This window comes from Watersipora subatra, chromosome 8 (assembly GCF_963576615.1).
Source record: "Watersipora subatra chromosome 8, tzWatSuba1.1, whole genome shotgun sequence".
Lineage (NCBI taxonomy): Eukaryota > Metazoa > Bryozoa > Gymnolaemata > Cheilostomatida > Watersiporidae > Watersipora > Watersipora subatra.
Genome location: NC_088715.1, coordinates 50,132,833 through 50,157,142, shown reverse-complemented (window position 1 = coordinate 50,157,142; position 24,310 = coordinate 50,132,833). Strand labels below are relative to the sequence as shown.

General features: G+C 33.8%; 1 protein-coding gene across 1 annotated transcript; it reads left to right on the top strand.

The window, feature by feature from the left end:
• The first annotated feature begins 2,301 nt into the window (after nucleotides 1-2,301).
• On the top strand, nucleotides 2,302-22,036 carry LOC137401936 (galactose-3-O-sulfotransferase 3-like). Its single transcript, XM_068088408.1, has 7 exons — nucleotides 2,302-2,411; nucleotides 6,954-7,012; nucleotides 15,201-15,368; nucleotides 16,260-16,477; nucleotides 17,968-18,134; nucleotides 20,203-20,461; nucleotides 21,029-22,036. The coding sequence occupies exons 1-7, from the start codon at nucleotides 2,326-2,328 to the stop codon at nucleotides 21,227-21,229; spliced, it is 1,158 nt and encodes a 385-aa protein (XP_067944509.1). The 5' UTR covers nucleotides 2,302-2,325; the 3' UTR covers nucleotides 21,230-22,036.
• Nucleotides 22,037-24,310: the final 2,274 nt, after the last annotated feature.

Sequence of the window (24,310 nt, the reverse complement as noted above, 5' to 3'; positions counted from 1 at the left end):
AGCTATCTTATCATGGCAGTTTAGCTTTGTGCATGTGCACAGAGGTCTGAGTTTGTGTTTTTCAACATCTCTTTTTCGCTTTTCTTCATCAGTGCAGCAGCGTTTTTTAGGCGGTGTCACGAATTCGTCCAGAATGTCTGCAAATAATGATGAATATAAAAGATAAGGTGTCGGTAACATAATTACTTTTTGCAATTTTAAATACCTCACAACTGATATAAAAAAGTAATATCTGAGCGTTCATTCTTGGTGACATGAGTGAAAATAGAATTGCCACCGAGACCAATAAATACAGTTAATCCCACACCGACAACCAGTATTAGATAAACATTGTTGGTCTACTGGCTAGTTATCCTACATTGCGTTGCGTACGAGTATGTGTGACATTGCGTTGGCACTAGTTAAGATGTAATATTAAAATATTTATACCAATGGTTAGCATGAATGAAAACAACATAAAGAAATAAAACAGGATACTCACAGTCTCTGCTTGATGTACGTAAAGCCATAGTAACTGATCTGATAAACCACTTTAATCCTTGGGTAATCAATGAGATGTATGATAATCTGATCTACTGAACAAACTTAAATTGATGTGAATAAACAAGATTAGAAGTGCACAAGTGTAAGTTGTTTGTATTGTCTGCTCAGTTTAAAGCTATCATTTTGTTTTATACTGTGGCAGAACACAACAATTACAGTGGGCAGCATGCTGTCATCCAATCATAACCAAACAAGCCCAATTGTTGGGTTTTGCCAGATGAATACCATTGGTGATATTGAGTTATTGGGTTATGCCATGCATGAAAATCACACTTCTGGTAGGATTTGACATATAAAATTTTGTGACATGAATTTTTAACCAGAAAACAGGCCAAATCAAGAGAAAAGTCAATTTTGAAAAAAATGTCAATTATTGGGTTTTGCCAGATCAGGGCAGCATGGTTCTCCTTGTAGAGCCTGACCAACCCAGAAACCTCTGGAAGATGGGCATCGTCAATCAGGTTCACCCTGGCAAGGGCGGACTCGTGAGGAGCGCAACAATAAGAGTGGGCAACCAGCTTCTGGATCGAAAAAGAGTACCAATGGACAAGCCATCTGTACTTCATAGACCAGTACAAAAATTGGTTAAGCTGATGTAATAAGTTTTGATTTGTCTTTCTTTATTTCATGTTTAGTAATGGCTTTTTGCATAATTCTATTTAGTTTTGCTTGTGTTATGTATCATTTTTGTTGTAGACTGGGTGTATGCTAAGGAAATTTCAGTCACTTTTCCTAAATTTTGGGGGGAGTGTAAAGGACTACTGTATTTTAGCTAGGCCTTCTACAGCCTTACTTTTACTCTTGGTAATTTTTTCTTATAGTTTATTCACTTGCTAGTAATAATTAGACTTTCCCTTCCTATGCTGCTAGTGCCTTAATTAAAACAATAAAACCTTGACCACCAGGGATGCATCGGAGTGCTGTTGTTACATCACTCTGGAGTTTATTTCTGGCGGGCTTTCTCTCGCGTCGTGATTGGCTCGGGATATGAGACCATAACTGTTGGGACCAATGAGAGTAAATATTAATTAGTATTTTTATATCGTTACCATTGCCGCCAAAACTCGCAATCAACTTGTACAGCAGTGCTAGAGTGCAGTAGTATCAGTCAATTCTGAATTTATACAAGCCTTTTATAAACATATACAACCTTTTCACTAATGTTTTATCCTACGTACTTCATGCTAGAATAGAGGAGGCAAAAGGTACGTAACTTTTATCATGTATTACTATTATATTTCATTTCGTGTGTTCACAGCAGTTTAACAATATTGTACTATTTTTACCATGTTTTAGTCTATTATAATTCTGAAGTTTTGCATTATGCCTGTACATTGCATGGAATTTTCTAAACCCAATAAGTAAGTAGTAAGCAGTAATATGTAGTTCGCTGTAGAGTTTTATTCTATTATTTCAGACTTCACGATGTGTCTATGTCAATGCTGAAATAAAGCCAAGCATCCGTAAAGTCAAACCCTACCAACAGTTCTAGCAATGCAAATTGTTATAGGTCCTACTGGTTACCCTTCAAGCCTTTACAATTCCTAGCGATCAACTAATTGTAACGCTTCACTGCATTGCTTAACAAGTTATGAAGCTGTTGTAAGCCATGATATATGTTCATAAAACATGAACAGCTAATCGATAGCCCTATAATGGTTTTATTCACACTGTCCATTTTTATTAAGCTGTAAACAAAGCCCTGCTTTTTTGACCAACAGGGCGTTGTTAGTCTATAACAGACGCTAGTGATAGTAGGTAGATTATATCTTCTTGTAAACCATGGCAAGGATTACTAGTTGGAGAAAGTGTTATATTGGAATCGCTGCTCTTATTTTTGGACTTCTAGCATCATATTATTCATACCAGTAAGTTATTTTTAGGCTCTTATTAGTCAAACGCCTCGTACCCACTAAATAGATCAAGGAATTTTGAAGTTGCTCTAGTTGCTGGAAAAAGATGAGAGTTAGGGGCAACAGTTTTAACCAAGATTTACATTGGGGTATTCATTATTTTAGCAGTATGAACCTAAACAAAATAAGTTTGCTATGAATATTTATACTAAAAAGGAGCTTTAGCCAGCGCTTTGGCACTTAACCCTTTTGCTACTGAGTGCTTACAGCGAGAAAGTCTTCAGCGTACCGAGCCAACTACTAGGGCGATTTTAGTCTTCGACATGACTGCATAAAAACTGCAGTAACTTTCATCAAAATTGTGGCAGATACATAAATTAACATGCATAGGAAAGCAAGTGAAAGATTTCTCTACAAGCTGATATTCTTCTTGGTAGATAGCCTGCAAATACTTTACAGCACAAGTCCCAATTGGTTAAAGGTATAAATTTTTTATTTTTTAATTCCATGTAATAATGTAATATGCTAAATTCCTTTATATTTTTTTAATAAATAAATTTAATTGACAATGTTGCATAAATAATACCTGCATGAATTTATAAGTTTACAACAATTTGCAAAAAAAGTTGTCTAAGTGCATTGAAAGTAGAGTTATGAACTTTGATGCATTGTGGGCACGCCTTCTGAAATTCTCATTGCATGACCTCAATGACCAATGCAAAATAGACGCCTGACATGGTTGCTGACAGTTTGCTATAACTTACATGCAAATTGGCATGTAACTATAAATGAATATGTATTGGAAAGCTTAGAAATGTCTCTACGGACAGCAATTTGTTATTTGCACATTGCCTGTGAATATTTCAGTCAAAGTTCTGATTTGTTAACACTATCACCTTTTATTATAAAATGTCAAAAGCAAATACATTTTTAGAAGCGATAACTCTGTGAAAATGTTCCATGGTAATTAATAGCGTGGATTAATACGTTTGCAAAAGTTCACCAAAGAAATTGGTAGTCCAAGTGCATTGAAAATGGAGTTAAGAGCTCCGATGCATTGCGGGGGCAAATTTTCGAAATGCTCATAACGCAATCCCGATGAGCAGTGCAAGAGGGTTGCACAACATGGCTGCTCAAATTCTGCTATAACTTAGATGCAAATTGACATAAAACTATGAATGAATATGCATTGAAAAGCTGAGAAGTTTTTTTTCAGACTGAGATTTTGTCTTCCTGTCAACTTGGTAAGACTTTAAAGCCTAAGTTCTGAATAACTATAATTATGATAGTTTTCTGTCAAATTTCAATGCATTTCTTGAAGCTATATAGATTAATGTAACAAGGTTGCATACGAACTCAAAGCACAGATTCATATGCTTGCTGCCGTTTACAGCAACAAATGACTAGTTGTTTACAAGAAGAATTGAGATGTGAACCTGTATTCACACATTTGGTGAATCAGTAAAAGATAAGCAACATTTATTACAAGCAGAAACCGCAATTCATGGACTGCTAAATTGCAGAAAAGTTTGATAACTGAATAGCTTGGACAGCTTTCTATAAAGAAAGATCAAATTGTTGCAACGTGTACTTATTGCACATGCGTAATATGTCCTATTTATAGCCTCAAAGTAGTATTACAAAGCCTATCATAATTGCTCAAGTCAATAATTATAAGTTATAATGCAAATTCCTAAATAAATAAAAGGATTTAAAAAAGGTCTATCGAATACTGAATTCTGTCAGGAATTTACAGGATTGGTCCGCCGAAACAACTATTTTATTACGACATTATTGGTTTTGGTAAACTAAGGATTAAATCTTTCTGATGCTACAATTATTTTTAAACAAAGTAGTTTTATACATATTATCTTTCAAACTTTTTGAATTGTGCTATGAAAAAAATGTAAAATAGGCAAATGCAATTATTTAAGCCATCAAGCTTTTAATTCATTTAAATTTTCTATGGAAACTTTTATAATCATATCATAGGAAATTAACTACGGTTCCTTAATTCTTTAGTTCCACAGTTCCGCATTTTTGTAGTTTCATAGTTCCGTAGTTCTGTGGTTCCATAGTTCCATGGTTCCACGGTTTCATAGTTTCGTAGTTCCGTAGTTCGTAGTTCCATAGTTCCGCAGTTCCGCAGCTCCATAGCCTGAAGATAATGAAGCGGGCCAACTTTAGGAGAATCTTTTTGAATACGTTTTAACAGAATTCGAATCTTATTGTGTACGTTTACAATTGAAGTGCGATAAGCGAACTATATACTGTAGTATGGGTCTCACATTTAAAGTTACGACATCTATTTGACAGAATATCGCAATAGATTTTTTTAACTCTTTCCTTACTGCGCTAAAATCGCTATTCTGACCAAATTAATTCAAACGGGTTTTCGGAAAATTGATATACTGCTCGTATTTATGCAATATCTCAAAAATCAAGGCAGATATTGTTTTACTGTAATTTGTATTTTTTTCACAACCAAGTTTTCTACAAGATAAGTACAAAATCTTTACTGAATCAACTCTCACAAAATTTCTGATGCTTCATTTGCATTGAACAAATGCGGTGAATTTCTTATTGCCATGAAAATAACGATCTGGTTTCCCGTTTTGAAAAATAAATAGTAATGGAATTGCTTAGTAAAAATACTTTTGATTGGTTGCAGGTGATTGGCAACAAGGTTGTTTCAATGGAGACAAAATTCGATGAGTCTAGCTAATGTGTAGGCTTTGTATTGAAAAGAAAAGAGAAATGCTATCGATGAGATGATTCATCGGCTTATTGTCTGTACTTCTATTACCACGAAAGCCAATGCATAGACTCACGGTAGCGAAAGAGTTATAGGAAAACAGGCTAAATAAAGTAAAATGGGCTTTTAGCCAATTCAGTTGAGAGTCCAATTCTCTCAGTTCAGAGATATAGCAATGTCTTTAATGCGGAGAACATAGGTTAAATATAATTCAACAGGCTGTTAGGCATTTAATCCGCAAACATTTTTCAGAGTGAAAACAACCGATGGTACCTCCAAGAAAAAGCCACTTTTTAGTAACAGTCACCAAAGTGACCTGATAAAGTCTCTTTCTATACTTTTAGACAAATGTGTATTGCTGCATCAATTCTGTACATAAAGCTCGGCTGTTATCCATGAAACACCGTTTTCCAAACTCTCATAACTCTCAAAATCTAATTTCTAGAAACCTTTGAAACTCGTGTTGCTTGCACCGCTGAATCATAAACCAACCATCTTTGTGTATATTTGATGTTAAAAGGCGTAGTATAATAATTTAATAAACTTCGCACACTAATCACTTATGGATTCATTTAAATGATATTAAAATCGACCATATATTTAATAGTTTTAGTAATAAAGTTTGTTGAACAGCCTCATTCTAGCATATCTTATTTTAATGTGAAATGAGAACTTTACAAATGTTATACGTTAGTAGTTTATCACACTATAATTTATGTCTAAATAAGTTTGTGGCTTTACTATTTCATGACCAGGTTATTTGAAGCTGTGTGACTACAAGTAACATACATACCGTCAAGCCTCTATTTGAATGCCAAATCTATTTGAACCCCACCTCTAGTTGACGACCATTATGAGGGAAGGGTTAAAAAATAGATGCAAAAATTATGTATGATTGGTGTATCTTTTTAGTAGTTAGCTTGGAATGAACTTAAGTGTTTATATAGTAAAATCGGTTTCTACTTACAAAATTCTTTATTCCCAAAACAAGGTCTGAAATGAATTAGTTTCATAACTAGAAGTCTCGATGTGGTTATGTTAATAGACACAATTTGCTATAGTGTGTAGGAATTTTATAGGTGGTCAGTTATCAACCCGAATATTAATAGCACCCAAAGTCTAAAAATGCTACTGAGTGCACTAGTATATACCGTGTAAACTTTTTCACCATCATCTTGGATATCTAGCAGTATCAACTGTCGCAGAAATTTGCTTACAAAGTTTACACATGCTACTGAGTGCGCTAGCACCATAAAATCTGGAAACCTTTAGCATTAGTTTTCACAGATTTTATTCAGTTCAATGATACCACAATTATGATATGCTCTCAACTGTTAATACTTCTTCCAACAGGTAAAAGTAAAAAGTAAAAGTCAAACCAGTAAAGTCACAGACTAACTTAGAAGCTATTTAAAGGCATTGCAAACTATGATGTATTTTGTTGGTATGTACGTGTAGGCAAAGATAAAAAAGAAACAGATAAAATACCTATTATCTCCTCAAAGTCCAGCTCACTCAATATCTGTTCTTTTGCAATGTTTCAAATTCTATTCATAGATTAGAAGCATTACTAATAGTCATTGGTTTGAAATCACTTTACTGAAGCAGCAATCAAGCTGCATCTGCAGCTGTAAATGCTCAGACAACAAAGACGTTGTGTCCAATGCAAGGTCAGCCTGGAACTTTGCCAGCACAAATGCACTATTGTGTTTCACAGTAGGCATGATCATCTGCACTATTTTATTTCATAAAAAGCGCTATATAATTTAGCTGAAGCTATCGGGATTATAATTCTTTTACAGGTCCTCAACTTACAGGAAGGTTAAATTGAATCTCAATGTTATAGATCTGAGCAAACCAGGTGAGTAAAAACATATAAATGCCATGAATAAGGAATGTTTTTGGTTGTTTTATATTCAAAATATATATACAAACATAACAATTATGTCTTAAAAAGCCTGCTTTTCCCATCAGGTATTTTATTCACCTATATATATATATTCATATACAATTTGATTTTGTTCACAAAACGATAAGTACTGTAAAAGCTCTATTTGAATGCCAGCTTAATTAGAATTCAACTAAATAGCAGTTATAGTTTGACTCAATAGTAAGTGTTACAAGCTTGTATCGCGTGTCTTGAAATTTGCATGTTTCTCCTAACAGACATTTTATAGAAGCCAACTAAAACTTAGAAATATAACAAAGTTATATTTAACTATATAAATATAACAAAGTAAGTTAAATATGACAAAATAGTGAAATAAGCATAGAACTATTAACTATACTTATAATTATAAGTACACCATACTATAGTGACTATACTTATACGTATAATTAATAGGTTTATGGAAATAAGTTAATATTGTTTAATAGCTTTTTAAAAACAATGACCATAGCTCAGGTGTTTTTAATGCTAACAACAAAGCTACTGGTCTTTATGGTTATTTCTAGCTACAGTCTCTGTTTTTATAAGCTTGTGTTTTCTTTAGCCCTTTTACTAACTATTTGTTGCTAACTCAATTTGCTTTATTACCAACATTAGCATCAAAGTATCCCCCATTTTTATTGCTACCAAAAAATAGATTAGCGCTAACTCACACCTCAAACAATAATTTCTAGAGATAAAATTTGATGCTCTGTAACTCATATAATTATTTTAACAAAATATATGAACTACAAAATCAAGTCAAAATTATTTTTATCTATATACTTTTCAACCTGATGAGTTGCTGTTAGTACTTGACTCCTTTTGTGATTTTGTAAAGTCATGACTCCTCTCCTTCTCTAACAACCATGATCAACTTTGTTTTTTTCTCTCACAACGTTTGGGACTTAAGACGCTGTACATTTATTGCTCTTTATTTATGTTATACAAATACCTAAATACGTATTATATATAGATATTTATTTATATGTGTGTATATACATATACCTTAAAACCTCTAATTAAACGCCATGTCCAATAGACCCCCACCTCGAGAGAAGGGTAGAAAAATAGAGCACTATGGCGTTCAATTAGAGGTTTTACAGTATAAATAAATAAATAAGTATATATATATATAAGTATGTTATACTTCTGTCAGTTATGTATATATATATATATATATATATATATATATATATATATATATATATATAGATATAGATACAACTATGTATATATAGATATAACTATGTATATGTAAATATACATAGTTAAATCAGCTAAGATCTTGGGGCGAGTGCTCAAACTCCCACGTCTCTGGTGGGAAACCCGAGTTAGAGCAGAATTTACCACCCATATTGGGTATCCGGGGTGAGGAAACAAATATATATCTACTATATAAACGGCAATCGTTGTCTGTGTGTGTGATTGATTGATTGATTGTCCGCCTTATAGAGTACCGAACTTTTCGGACTATTACCAGCTACTAGGTATCTAGGGCAATAACGGGAATCGACGGTTAATACACGTACTATACATAACCTACATATTCATCGGTTTTACTCAAAATCACGTCATCTTCGGTTAGCGCGTGCCTCTTTACGGCGCCCAACGACACCGGCGCGTGTGAAACAGTAAATTTGCTGCCGTGTTATAAAGCACCGTCCTGAGTTCGGCTGCCTATACAGCTATACAAATGTACTAATCATTAAATAAAATAAGTTAATGAGTAGTAATTTACATGCGATTAATTTTTACTGCCAACCTGTACCGAGAAGGTCACGCGAACGTTGGTTTCTTGCGGTCACTGGAAAACGCAGTTCTCTCCTACTAAATTTCCACATAAAAAAGGTAAGTATTTCTTAATCAATGTTGTATTGTATATGAATTGCCACACTTCCACTACATAACCCTTTCACTCGCGTCCGTGTACAAATTTAGCTATCGGCCTACTGCCAGCCATTTTGTCGATATTGCTTAATATGTATACATTATTTTTTCAATTTCAATCTCGATCTAGAACGTTTGTTTTGGTTATATACTTCATTTTGCCAACATGTTAACAAGCACTGTTATACAAAAAATTTGATGTGTCTATAATTTGTGGATTTTAATTATCTGTGTAATCACAAAAATTTGATATGGCTATAATTTCATCAACATAAGTAGTTATTTGTTTTTCAACTCGGACGCATTTAATGAACTCGCACAAAAAATCTTCGTTTTTAAGTTGGAAATTCTTAAACAGAGATTTAAAGTTAAATTTCAGGCTAATTTTATAGAGAAATCTTTGGACAACACTGTCACTACTATAAAAGTCTTAAAGATTGTTGGTTAAGTTATCAACGAATAATAAAATTCAGTTGCTAGCAATTGCTGGGAAAGTCGCAAATATTGCGTCTACGGCGGTCGACCATAGAAAACGCATAAATGAGTCTACTTCGGTGAAAGGGTTAAAAACATTGGATTTGCCACTGTTTGTGATTGTAAACATGTTCATTTCCTTCTGCAGCTGAGTTACTTTTACTTATTTTCCAGCTACGAGTACTACAGCTACTACAGAACTTGCACGGGTACTGCTACTGCGTTTTACCTACTAAATTTCTACATCGAAAAGGTTAGTATTGTTGTATGTTATTGCTATTTACTATGTTATTGCTATTGCTATTTTAATTATATGTGTAATCACACAAATCTGAATCGTTTATGTCATCAACATAAGTAATTGTTTTTTAACTCGGTGGCATTTTCACAACTTACACAAAAATGGTTGTTTTTAACCACTTCGGGTACAATTGCATAATCCAATTTCGCATTTAGGTACAATTAAATCATGATGCTCTACAGATTATGACATGGGTCAACAAAAGTCATTTTCACCGTAGAAGCACTCCCATTTTTACATAGAACACCTATACTTTTTGGAAAGCAGAGAAAATTCTGTATCTGATCGTATTATCTTTATTTCAAAAATTAAAACTAATAAATATTGAAAGTAGCATGAAATAGCGGTTTTATTAAAATTCGTGTTCTACGAACATATTTGACTATTAAGGGTAGCATGAAAACGTATAAAAGTATATATAATAACAAACAATTAAAACATTATACTGTGTGTACAATGCAATCTACAGTCTCTTCCATAGCTGTTAACTTATCTTCGTCACCACTCTACTGGAAGTCTGCCATTTCTATCGCTGAATCGAAGCCTATACGCTTCAACTACTAGCTACTACGCGTAGTTACTAACTGATCGAGATTTTGAACTGTTGAACTTTGAACGCAAATTACTCGAAATTCTTTTATTTGACCATAGCTGTTTGACCAGTCCAATGTCTGCAAACATGCCTGAAGGTCATGCTTAGCTTTGTAGATATAGTGTAACTGTCAGCAGGCTCTAAATATAGATGGAGGAGTAATGCAACTACGCAAAGCCTAAAAACTGGCTGATGAACTTGAGAAGAATATACCCGAAGCCAGTATAGTGGTGCATGCACCCGAAGGGGTTAAGTTGGAAATTCTCAAACAAAGATTTAAAATTAAATTTTAGGCTAATTTTACAGAGCAATCTTTGGACAACACTGTCACTTCATACAAGTCTTAAAAATCGTTGGTTATGTTATCAACGAATAATAAAATTCAGTTACTAGCAATTGCTGGGAAAGTCGCAAAAATGTGTCTATGGCAGTCGACCATAGAAAACGCATGAATGAGTCTACTTCAGTGAAAGGGTTGAAAACGTTGGATTTGCCACTGTTGGTGATAATAAACATGTTCATTTCCTTCCGCAGCCGAGTTACTTTTACTTTTTTTCAGCTACAAGTACTACAGAACTACAGCTACTACAGAACTTGCACGGGCACTCCGAGTCTGGCGATAGGCGACGGAGAGAAGAAAGCGAGCAGCGTATCTTACAAAAAAGCACACAATGTGATTCAATTTTAGAAATGCTTGAAGCAGTACAATGCCTTCCAAAAAGCCTACTGAACAAACGCAATAACAGATTGATTTCCGTAGATAGAGATTGAATTTGCGAAGCAGCAGCAAGACGAGCAGAAACTGCAGAGCAAACGCAGCTACGCCCACAACGCAACGGAACTGCTGCTGCAGCTGCTAGAAAAACAGAAACCGCCGAACAAACGCGGGTACATCGAGAGCAGGCCAGAATAGATGCTGCAGCCGCTAGAAGTGCAGAGACTACTAAACTGACCCCAGCAGTAACTCAAACGGCTCAGAGCAGCCGCTACATCGGCCAGACGTGCAGAAACCTCCGAGCGGATGCAGCGGCAACAAGAACATGATGCATTAGCTACAACAGTTGCTCACCGAGCTGAATTTTCGGAGCGGATGAAACGGCAACAACAGCGAGATGCACTAACTACAGCAGCTGCTACCAGGCGCCGTGTATGGACAGAAAACTTCGCGCTTGACTACAGTCATGCAACACAGCATAGGGTTGAATTTTTTTATGAGACGAATGTCCAAAAATGTTCCAGATGTAACACCTTACGTTGAAAAGGCGAGAGGGCATATATGTAGTTTATATAGTAGATTTTATTGATAATAAATTTTATCAACAACCACATTACTGCTGCACAGTTTGTATATACCATGTCAAAACACAGGCTATAGACGAAGAACTGGTGAGTCATGATTAGTGTTTCAAGCATGCCGAAGTCTCAATTCAATAAAAGCTGGCGATAGCTAAGCAGTGCAACAGCAAAATATTTTCTAGAATTTCTTAAAATATGTAAAACTTTTCCATACTGCCAGTTTGAAGAGCGTCAGTTTGCCTAGCAATGTCAATTTCATTATCAGTTCTGTGTACAAAATTTGGACAATGCCGATTTGAGTAGTTCGAGACTGATGCATTGTAGACTAGCTGTAAAATACATTGCATATCTCCAATGGGCTCTCCAACATTATTGACATGTACAACTGCATATGTGTATGCAGTCAGATCAGCACAAAAATTTCAGTATATTGCTTATTTGGAGTTGTTTTACGGTATGAAAGACAACTCACAATAAAACTATTGCTTTACGTAAATCTGTTCCCGAACACGGGTAATGCAGCTAGTATATATATATATATATATTATATATATATACTATTGCCTATTGCGTAATGTAGATAGCATTGAAGCCTTTGAAGCTGTGAAACCTGCAACATTTAATATCTCAAGTCAGAGAATTAGCAAAAAGAAAAAAAATCAGACAACACTCCTATATATATCGGGAGTCTATCCAAGGAGTTTGAAAATTTTCAACCCATTCCTTCTGTGTATTGGCCTCAGAGGGTTAAAGCCAAAACTCAGATATGTGTTTAGTCTCTCTGTCTAAATTGCCTTTTCACGTGACTTTCTTAAGCACATTGTTTCATAAGCTTCAATTATCATTTCCACTATCTCTCAACTTTTCATTAGTCCTAAAACACCCCTTTTTTACTCTAGCTAGATTAAAGGCTTAAATGTCCTACTTTTAGTTCTGGCCTCTTAAAGCCTTGAACAACAACTGCTCACTTTTTAATTTTGATATTATTTCTAGCTTTCCACATGCAAACCACCTTATTTTAAAGCCTAAGCCAACACTGTTATGCTTATCTTTGGTTTCTTTGCCTAGCTTCCTTGTTTCTGTAAGCTGATCATTAAAAGCTAAATAAAACTCTCATCTGCTTCCCTTTGGCCATGATTTTGGACTAAAATTTTTGCATTGAGAGAATTTTTAACGCCCAACAAAACTAGTTTGTTGAAGCCTATTTCAATTTTATATGCAAAGCTCTTGTTGCCTTTTCACCTTCTTAAACACTGTCTTTCAACTTATTTTCAATCAAAGTTTAAATGCCTTGTAGGTGCTAGAAATTACCCTGTCATACAGCCCACGACCTGATAATGGAATAAGTGATAATGCGAAAAAGAAAGGGTAGTGCTGGTTGTTGAAAAGGTAGTTGCCAGCAGGAATTGACAGCGACTACCATCTCAAACCTATGTTTTACAACAATAAAATAAATATTAATTAAAGCTGTAAGCCTAACCCGCTGTGATGTATGTAATTTAACAACAGCAAAAAGAAAATATGTTTATTATATCTCTGAAATGCAATATTAGAAGTAAAATGGCAAACTGCTGTGTACTATACACAGTTTGAAAGTTGGTTGTGTTGAATGTAGAATGGCTTTGATAGCGATCTTTAACAGAAAGCAAGTATGAGCGCGGCTGGAATTCTTCTGCAAACTTGAATAAAATAAAAAAATGTTCTCGTCATAAAGGGGCATTGTAGTTCGGCCCTAGCTTGTACATAAGTTGTAAATTTAAAATCATACAATTATTGACATTAAAATCATTTAAAACTTAAGATCATAAGATTCACTGAATTTATTAACAGCGTCAGGTCTAACTTGTTGGCACGGATGACATAGTCGTATTTGAGCATTGTATGTAATAAAATGTTTCTCATTACATCCAGTACACGTGAGCTGTGATATGTTGTTGTCAAGTCTGCCTAGAAAGTTGTTACGCATTTCTTGAAAATCAGGACAATCTAAAGATTGAAAATGAGGAATGTGAGGGAGGGGGCAGCATTGGGGGAGCAATATTGTTTTGTGCAATATTTGGTGCAATATTTTCATGGTCAACGATGTCCATAAAATCATGATCATCATCTGGAAACAAAGGGGCTGCTAAGTGCATGTCATTTACATCGCCTACAACATTTACTAAAGAATTCTATGAATCAGATGAGTTGTTGTTATTATTTTGAGTAGCGTGTTGTTGAACATTAGCATTTGAAGTTGATGGTTGCTGTGAGGAGTTTCTATTTATCCTCCTACGTAATAATTGGGAGACACGTGGACGGCCACTGCAATGACGCAGTGTTTTGGGAGGTTGTATGTCCATGGTAGTTGTCAAGTTGTTTTGAAATGAAATTCAAAAGGTCAATTATGCAAAACAAGCGGTTGGATAAAAATCAGACCTAACCTACTGCTATCTCAAACTTATGTTTTACAACAAAAAATAAATATTAATTCAAGTTGTAGACCTAACCTACTGCACGTAATTTAATTTAACAACAGCAATAATGAAATATGTTTATTAAATCTCTGAAATGCAATATTAAAAGTAAAATGGCAAGCTGCCGAGTAATATACAGTTTGAAAGTTGGTTGTGTGGAATAAATAATGGTTTTGACAGCGATATGTAATAGAAAGCAAGCATTAGCATTCACGCGTCTGGATGTTTTCTGCAAAATGAGGGAAATAAAGAAATATTCTTGTCACAGAGGGGCGTTGTAGTTTGGCCCTAGGTTGTAGATAATATGTAAAGAAATCTGGCTAATGTTCTAGATAATTTAAAACCCTTTGGTAATTGGACAAAAACTTAGGCTGATAAACTGTTTGCCAAATTTTCGTACCTGTAAATGGGTCTACGCCTCAAACAGTTTACGTTTATTTTAGAAACCTTTGGCAATTAGACAATGCTATAGGCTGGTGAAATGTGCTCATTTTTCTCGTGAAAGTTGGACGACTTAATGGTTATACTATTTGTTGCACGGCCTTATTGGCGTTTCGTTGGCTGGTCATATTTTTGATTAAAGAAGGCTTCTCAAGTTTCTATTTCAATTTTAGTCCAAATTAATCTGTCTATTTATGTGTCATCCGATCAGATGGGTTAGTTTTAGGATATTGTGGTAACTTTTCAAAGGCTTGCTAACATATTTAAATGTAGGTTTACATGTGTTTTGTATCATAATTATACTTAAACGACTCTACAGAAAAGTGAGTAAACTTGTTGAAGAAATTTTGGTACAAAGGTTTGGTCACGCCGTTAACGGATAATTTTTCAGAAGTTGTGTGCACATACTCATTTATCTTTAATCTCTCAACCAATTGCTTCACTCGTGTTTCATTATGGGATTAAATCCTTTGCTACTAACCTTTGGTCCTCTAGAGATTTTGTAACCGTAGTTAAAAACATAAAAGGAGAAGTTGGATACATTTGGGAAAGTAAATATTGACTGAGTCTTCTTAATTTATTGCATTTTTGTTGTTGACATATGAAAGGTTTTTTCATTCCATCTCACTGCACTGAATGTTTGTAAGAAATAAAATTTTTAACCTTTTCTAGGCAATTTTGTGACTCCCAAAACAACAGTTCATCACTTCGCTATGACCAAAGTTAGTAAAACTGGATCCACGACTATGTTTGGAGTTCTTGCAAGAAGAATCATTCAGTACAAGCTTAACCTCGTGATTCCAAAGAGTGGTGCCTTTTTATTCTGGAATCGTCCTAATTGTAGGTTTACAAAGCAATTTTAATGTTCTCAAAAAGCCTTCACAATCGAAGTTATATCATTATCTAAAATATTTTTTTATATACATATTTAGTTATTTAACATGTCCTAAAATGTACTTGTTGTTGCATTTTCTTGCAGAGGCTATAAATACCATAAGTAATCAAATTGTCAGTGTCAAAAAGATGTGCTGTTTGACAGCTTTTTCGTTATAAGTAATAATTGGTACTCTAATAAGACTCAACGACTAAGTATCTGAATAAGCGTGTGTACTATGAAGGATTTAATGCCCTCAATCTCTACCTTTCTAATGACCTAGACTTGTTGATGTTTTAAAATCTGGGTCGTTAATTTCAACTTGACCACACTAAAACACCAGTGTTTGTTGATATCAATAATATATTTGTCTGCACTACAAACCTTAAAGTAAACAATGTTTTCTAATAGAATAACATCCATGATTGTTGACTGTCACTTTTCTCTTTTTGTTTTCTAAATAGACGTGCGCCTACTTTTTTGATAAGCACAATCCTTGGCTCCTTTCACCGCTTAGGCCCCATTCATCTTTGTTGTACTAGGCTAACCAAGTCTCAGTTTCTTTAGTTGTTTGCTCAGCTGGCTTCATCGCTGATTCAGCTGGCTTGTTTTAGAGTATAAATGTTTATGCTTTGTAACATAAAAACCTGATTAAGTAAATGTACAAGCTAAAAGGTATTGTTACATTTTCATTAAATAGAATTAATTCTCTTTTTGACTTTGATAAAACTGATTGCTTATAACCCTGGCAAATGGGTCTGCCTTTGTGAAGTGCCTTAAAGTTCTCACCTTTTTACATTTAACATGTAACATAAAGTTTTTTATCTTCTTTAAACGAAGTCTTTTTTTGTTTACAGCGTGGAAAATTGGACCCAGATCTGGCCGTGCAGAAGCTCTCATACACCATTCTTTGTACAACAAAACTATGATGGATGAAGTGCTTGAACCGGACTACAAGTATATTGCATTAGCAAGGGAACCTGTTTCATGGTTTCTTTCTGCAATCAACTATTACACACCTTATCTTCGAAAGAAAAAACTGCTTGGTCACAATTTATCTTTACACCAAACACCAGTGAGTTGAAGCAAGCACAATTATAATATTTTATCTATATATGATAATCATGCTACTTAATTTTGGCATTTCAGAGGTTCATAAACAAATAGAAATGCTTACCTTCTCATTTTTTTTCACACTTTGTAAGGCCAAAGTGAAAACCTTTTAATTTTCTCTAGCTACCAATTCTAGCTTTTCTATACTTTTAATGTGATTCTTAAAGCCAAAACTCAAATGCGTCTCTAGTTCTCTGTCTAAAATGTCAGATTGCTAAGTTGCCACTCACTGATGCTTTAATAATTATGTCAAGTTAAGATTTGTGTCGCTTTCACATTATACAAATTTTAGAATACTTTTAGCTGCTTTGTTTAGGATGGATTCCAACGAATATATTGCAAGTCAACAGCATCGTTTGATCAAATCAGTTTTGAATTTTCATTTTCGAATTTTATAAGTTACAGCAAATGTAATCCCTAAAACCAAAAATTAACAAGCGTAATACAACGTAATTCATTGCAGTAATGATTTTAAAGGTGCTAAGTACTTTGCTTCAAGTTCTCTACGGTGTAATAATGTAATAATTGACAGACTGGTACTGCAGAAAAGTGTATTTAACTAGTGACACTTTTACACTAATTGGTTCCATTTCTTTTACAGAATTTAACAATGAGCTAAACTTTCTTTTCTTTTTCAATCTTGCTTGTTTTCTAATTTGTCTTCTTGTTGTTTTTGTCTTCCAAATGAATTATGGTGTAATAATGTAATAATTGACAGACTGGTACTGCAGAAAAGTGTATCATAGAATGATAAAATCTCTTACAGTTATACGTATATATTTCTTAGTGAGTAGTCGCTTTACAATACGTACAAACAAGAGCTTAATAAACCATAAAAGACTCAAATTTATCCTCATAAATTCATCTGGCAAGAATTACAAATAAAAGAAAGTAGGGACTCAACTAGTGACAATTTTACACTAATTGGTTCCATTTATTTTACAGTATTTAACAATGAGCTAAACTTTCTTTTCTTTTTTAATCTCGTTTGTTTTCTAATTTGTCTTCTTGTTGTTTTTGTCTTCCAAATGAGTTAAGTTGTGATGAAACCAGGAGAAATGGCAATGACCGAAATACTTAGCATTAGCCAAATTTTCTTACAACAAATCCGGTTGAGTACTATTCATGTATGACTATCTTTCATAAACATTACTTTGCTTGTCATTTACTTATCTCTGTAAATTTTGTTTAATTAAGTTATTTCTGGTCTCAGGTTCACACCAACTGCTCAAAATCAATCGCTTTTTAACTAAACATCTTCTCACTTTAAAACTCTTCTATATAAGCACTGTATTGAACTCTACATCATACATGTGACATAGCTTATAATTATTCAAAATAAAAAATTACTAGTGCCTTACTCTTGACTTAAAAGTTAGGAAGAAAATTATTTGATGGAAAAGCAGTAAATCCGTAACCCTTGCTATAAAACCTTCATTTCTTTTATTTCAGTCAGCTGATTACGTTGTCACCAATAAAAACCTGCTCTACGCGCCAAAAAGTTTTGGTAATGCCCAGACATACTTTCATCTAGTACAGCTGCAGTTTACTGGGTTTGACTACAGAGAAAAGGATAATCTATCAGCTATTAACCAGCATATAGCTTCATATATATCAAAGTGAGTTTCACCTCAAGTAGGTGCAGACAGTTGCTATCCACGTATTCTGAAGAGTGAGGGAAAATAGTTTAAAGATTACTCATTTAAGTGAGTTTGCGTGGCAAAATATATCATCTTCCGAGTGTGAGCTGGGTTTGAGATCATTCACCTTAACAAGAAATCAATAAAAAAATTAAAATAATTCTTGTGCTAATCAGCGAAGTGTCAGTTAGAATCAAAAAGTTAAAATGTATTCAACTAAGTTTGCTGTATCCGCTGTTTAATATTGCCCTAGTTTGAAAAACTGTGCATGGGAACTACAAATGCACTTTTGCTTTCTTTATTTTGTAGTTGTCAGAATACAAATCAGAACTCCTGATTTGCTTTTGTTTGTGCTTACGTAAGTTGCTTAAGTAAGTGTAAGTGTGTCTATTTTGTCTCAGTAAAAGAAATAAAGAGTTTATTGTCCATGAGAGAAACAAAAACTTTGCTTCGGGTTCTTGCACAAATCTGTTAGATTAATCTTCATGTGTTTATTATCTGCTAAGTCAAAGCATTCCTAAATGTTGAGGGCTGAGTTATCCTTCAACTGTAGCAATTTTTATAACATATAGCTTCAAGAATAATATTGACAAAAACTTGCGAGTAAAAAGCTCAATTCTTTAAACTAACCATCTTGAAAATTCAAATTCAAACATTTCTTTTTTGTGAAAGAAGCGCTTGATGCCACTCTATAAGTAGTTGTCTTAAATCTAAACCTACATGTTGGATTTGCAAGAGGGGGTCACGTGTAAAAATATTGTCATAAACACTAGTAGAAAAATTTTAGCAAATCACAAAGAGGAGCCAAATACGTTACTGATAATACTAAAGCAGTAATTCGCTATAATTAGTATGATTAAGTCTATGAAGAGAAATTACTGGTGGATTGTTTCCGGGACGAACAAACGTATGCCACTAAATACGTCTCCAATCTCCAATCACTGAATACCATACACCTTTGTACCATTGCTGATGGTACAAAGGTGAATACTCTTAGTGTAGGTTTTGTATTATTATCCTTTAGCATTAATGCCATCGTGGCTCATGAGTCAACCCTGTATGACGTAATATACACATTGGTTAACAACTGCAATCTTTTCTCGAATTGGGTGTGCAACAACCGCAAACAACTGTGTTCAAGGTACACCAGCCAACAAACTGTAGTACTTAAATATTGATTGATCTTATCACGCTACTACAGCCATACCTAAATCAGATTCACTGTGGCGCAAGCTCAGCTCAACTTAAAATAAAATCCAGTCAGTACTAAAACTTTTACACACTGATGTGTGCGGATCAATAAAAGCCATGTCGTCAAAAAATAGTTAATACTGTAAATGCTCAATCACATTTGTAGATGATTTTTACAGTTACGCAGATACACATTTTATGTATGATTGATCAAATGGGTTTGCTAAGTTTATTGAGTTTTCTCCTCTTGTATCTGACCAAATGAGTTAATCTCTAAGGACAATTTGTTTCGTTTGCGTTTTCATCTTGTCAGAAATTATCGACTTTGATCGTGTGTAGTATTTGGGGATTTGACAGCCAAAAGGTTTCAAGGTAAAATTGAAACAAACTTGATTGCTCGGTTATGATGCTTGTATCAAGTGAAGAAAATGCAATCATGACATCTATAATTGCGCAGAACAACAGAAAAGAAATGCAAAATGATGCAACTTGATTGCAATAGTCAAAATCAACTATAGCGATGACAGCAACTAGTGACATCATTTCACACACACTTTTCTTCGGAGCATTTTGGCAGTAATCGAATTTAGTCAATTGTAATCTAAAAAAATCCTGGTAGCCAGATCACCTCAATCATAACAAACATACGCAAATATGATGAAAAATATCTATAATTTCTGATAAAATTTTCTAAAACATTATGCAAATTAATCTTTACAGATCTGAACGTTAAGTTAATTATTCAAAGTCTAAATTTTTAAACAGTAACTTAAAAGTAGTTGTGACATTGATTAATTGTTGATCAGAATTGCAGACATATCCTGATAAAAAAATTTTTTCTCACTGTACTTTTTAGTGTCGATGTTATCATTTTAACTGAAGTTTACGACGCTTCCCTTCTCATTCTAAAGAAAAGATTTAGCTGGTCTTATCAAGATATATTCTACACTAAACTCGTTGTGGGAAAACCAAAACATGGACCACCAATCTCTGAAAAAAACAGGAAAACATTGTTATCTCCAGAAGTAAACCTGGGAGACAAGCTTCTGTATGACAGGTTAAATGAGACATGGTGGAAACAACCAGAACTAGAAGATTATTATTTCTGGGATGAGGTGAGAAGTTATCTGTGATTATTTTAATTTATACCTAGGTTTTTAGCTGAGACTAAGGTTCAGAAACTTGAATTTGCAAATTTCTTTCACTAAATCCCGAATTGCAATAGTCTGTGTGTGCGTGTGTGTGTGCGTGCGTATGCGTGTATGGGTGTGTGCCTGTATATGCGTTTTTGGGTATGGGTGCAACCGTGCACACCAGTATGGGTGAATGAGTGTGTGTGTGCATGCGTGTGCGTGTGTGTGTGTGTCTGTGTGCATGTGTGTGCCTGTATGTGCGTTTTTGGGTATGGGTGCACACCAGTATGGGTGAATGAGTGTGTGTGTGTGAGTGCGTGCCTGCGTGCATGCGTGTGTGTGTGTGTGCATGTGTGTGCCTGTATGTGCCTGTATGTGCGTGTGTGCATGATTGTGTGCATGTGTGTGCTTGTGCACGCATAATATGCTGATATGTCATATTTGCAGGAAGTCGCTATTAAGTCACTGATAAAAAAGTACAAGTTAATTTAGAAGGCAATCGTAAAAACTTCATTTTACTGTTGATAAACAATGGTTTTCATGCTACAGGTTGCCTATTTCTCACAGATTAATCTGAACCTCACAAAAGTCTGGTGTCCACAAGCCCTGAAGTCTTACAATCCTGTTACCATTCCTGAGAGTTACTGGCATGAAGAACTTACACTCTCTCTTCGTTTTTGTAAACTGCTCATAAGGTTCTCCAGCAAAAAATATAAAAGGCTACGTGAATATGCCTTCACAAAAAGGTAGTGAAGCTGTCTAAACCTCATTCGTACTTTAATAGTAGCTGAGAAGACAATAGTATGAATTATACTTGTTCGTCATAGCTTTCTTTTCCTCTTAATTTTTAGACGCGCAGTAAGTTCAGCTTGACCTTGACCTTGACATATTCACTAAAACTAGTCCTAGTTAATGGTAATGACGTTAAAATCCTATAGTGAAGTTAACAACTACCTACGGCATATTATTCTAACACTAGCTGTTAGATTTTTATGTGTTCAACTATAAGCGGAACATCAAAATAAAATAGTAATTCACATTTTATGTAGGAATATAAGTCGTTATATAAAAAAGGTAGTGAGTGGCCTGTCAATCTAGTACCCTTGACCTGTCAACACTAGGCTGGATTTTCTTGCTAAAAGGGTTTTCTGTTAATAAGTCAATACTACTGCAAGATTTCTCTAACTTGCAGTTATGCATTGCTTATTGGAGTTGCCTACTTTTTGTGGCATAGTAATGGTAGTTATAGTTATTATAATAGTGAGTGTGGGTTTATTACTGAGTGATATGGAAAATAAAATGCTTGTGTCTCTTAAACTCTCACAAATTTATTGATGATTCAAATAATTAAATATTTTCTTACATAGCCTGTGATTTAACAGTTGTAATTCAAATGGTTGTTGTTTTGTGTTTGGCGATCATTACCATAGATGCGCATAATGGTAATAGATCATTTAGATTTTGTAATGAGTAATATTTTATACAAAATCATAAAATTTTTTATGGTTTTTATTGTGAAAAATACAATTAGTGTAACACAGATAAAATGTTTATCTTTATCTAGTAGCTAGCATTAGTAATGAACAGACAACTCCACACTTTTACACATGGAATTGTAAACAGAAATTTAGTTGTAGTTGCGCTCACAGCCATTTTAAACATCGACTAGAAATTTGATTGAAATACAATTTTGCAATTTTCTACAATAACTACGATTTTCTTTTAGCATATATGTTGTTGAAAATTATAATTAGTATAGCATACATTGTACATATATGTTTTTCTTGAACCAGCTGACTAGTTGTGGAATGACAACTTCACTCTGTCTAATTCATCAAATGTTAGCAGAAATTTAGTCGGAGTTGTTATCGCAATCACAAACACCACTCAGATTTTCCACAGCTCAATTAGTAACTATATGTTATACAATCGATGGTCACCAAAATATTATAACAAATTTAATATTTATAGTCAACGAAAACTTGATTAATATTTTTATGATAATTTGCCTTTTGTTGCCCCTATATAATATCTACGAACGCAGGCCTACAGCATACATGTATATATATATATATATATATATATATATATATATATATATATATATATATATATATATATATATATATATATATATAAAATTGGGTAAAAATGAAAGTTAAAGTTAAGTTTAAAACAACTTTATTACTAATAGTTTCATATTGCCATGCAATAATCATCATCTGATGATTCTTGCATGGCAATATGAAACTATTAGTAATAAAGTTGTTTTAAACTTAACTTTAACTTTCATTTTTACCCAATTTTACATCGCTCTATTTTAATATTGAGCACTTTCATGCAAGAGACTGTTCATACTGCATCTACTGTATATATATATATATATATATATATATATATATATATATTTCACAAAGTGTGTTTTTTGTTTTCGGTATGTCCAGATATAGCTATTAAAATAATGGATTTAAAAATCCATGCTAAGCATACATCGTTTTCCGTTTTCACACCAAGTTGACATAATAATTACAACTTTATAAACTCCTTTTGCTTTCTAAAACGCGATGCTTTTTTGTCTTCGCCTTTATTAGGGCTCATTTGTTTTTGGCAAAACGATATATCAACAATAGATTCTCTTGATATTAGAAATTGGCGATTAAATTGTATTAACTCAATGAAACACGATTTTTTTTGCGTTTTTGTGAATCTCTATTTTGGGCTTTTTGTAAGATTCAATCGATAAATTGCTGTAAAGGTTAATACTTTTCACTTAAACAATTGTATTATCTTGGGTAGGAAGGCTTCTAGATTCTCTCACCTTCGATCAGACAAAAACACTACAGTATCTCACTTTTACATACTTCCGCACCAGTATCGTTGTATTCAGATTTTTGATGGATACTGCTGGTGGAACAGTAACTTTTTTATATACACACTTCTATGCAATAGTTTTTATTATTAATCCAACATATTCAGAAGTTTTATTTTGTTTTCTCAGTTCATATTAATTGTATCATTACCGAATCATCTCATATTGTAATTGTAGTAAAACAGACTCAGATTAGCTATTACTTGCTAATTATTTCACTTTTACATCTAAACCCTTTTATAGTTGTTTTATTTTTAATTTATTTGCCTTGAACAAAGCATTTTCTTCATGATATGAAGTTTGAAAGTTAAAGTTGTTTGACAAAGTTTGAAAACCTTTACAGTTGTTTTTATTTTCTCTCTCAATTCATTTCAACTACGCAAAACACTTCTCTCATGATATGTAGTATATCATCAATCATCATTGAATGTTCTGCAAAACAAAGATCTTCACAAACCAACAAATAGAAAATAAGAACAATAGCATGATGAATATCATACACATGGATTCAGCAAAACTCACAATTTACTGAAGCATTGAAGATGTTAGTCTACACGAGATTATTAAATAGATTATCAAAGCCCATAACTACATCTATACCAAATTCATTCCCTACACCGTACTTACGGAGGTTGGTGGTTCGAGCCTTGCTTAATGCCGATCGGACAAAAACTCTCAGCAAGCTTTCAACTCAAAAATTGCTAAGTATTTTGGTTATGAATGTAGACCATAACCTCGACAGCATAATCAAGAAATAAAACGATGCATCCCTGCAATCACTATTGGATATTTTATAGAACAAACATCTTTACAAACCAACAAGTAAAGAGTAAGAACAATTGTAGGACCCAGCAAAACCCACAATTTACTAATAACATTGCAGATGTCAATCTACGTAGAATTATCAACTATAGCTAAATTCAAAAAGTAAATTTACGATATAATACCCCAACTTACTTTAT

Bases quoted from the DNA above. Each gene is read 5' to 3' on its own strand.
- LOC137401936 (XM_068088408.1), top strand. From the start codon at position 2,326: ATGGCAAGGATTACTAGTTGGAGAAAGTGTTATATTGGAATCGCTGCT. The intron at 7,013-15,200 runs GTGAGTAAAAAC...AACCTTTTCTAG, and splicing joins TATAGATCTGAGCAAACCAG to GCAATTTTGTGACTCCCAAA. The intron at 18,135-20,202 runs GTGAGTTTCACC...TGTACTTTTTAG, and splicing joins ATAGCTTCATATATATCAAA to TGTCGATGTTATCATTTTAA.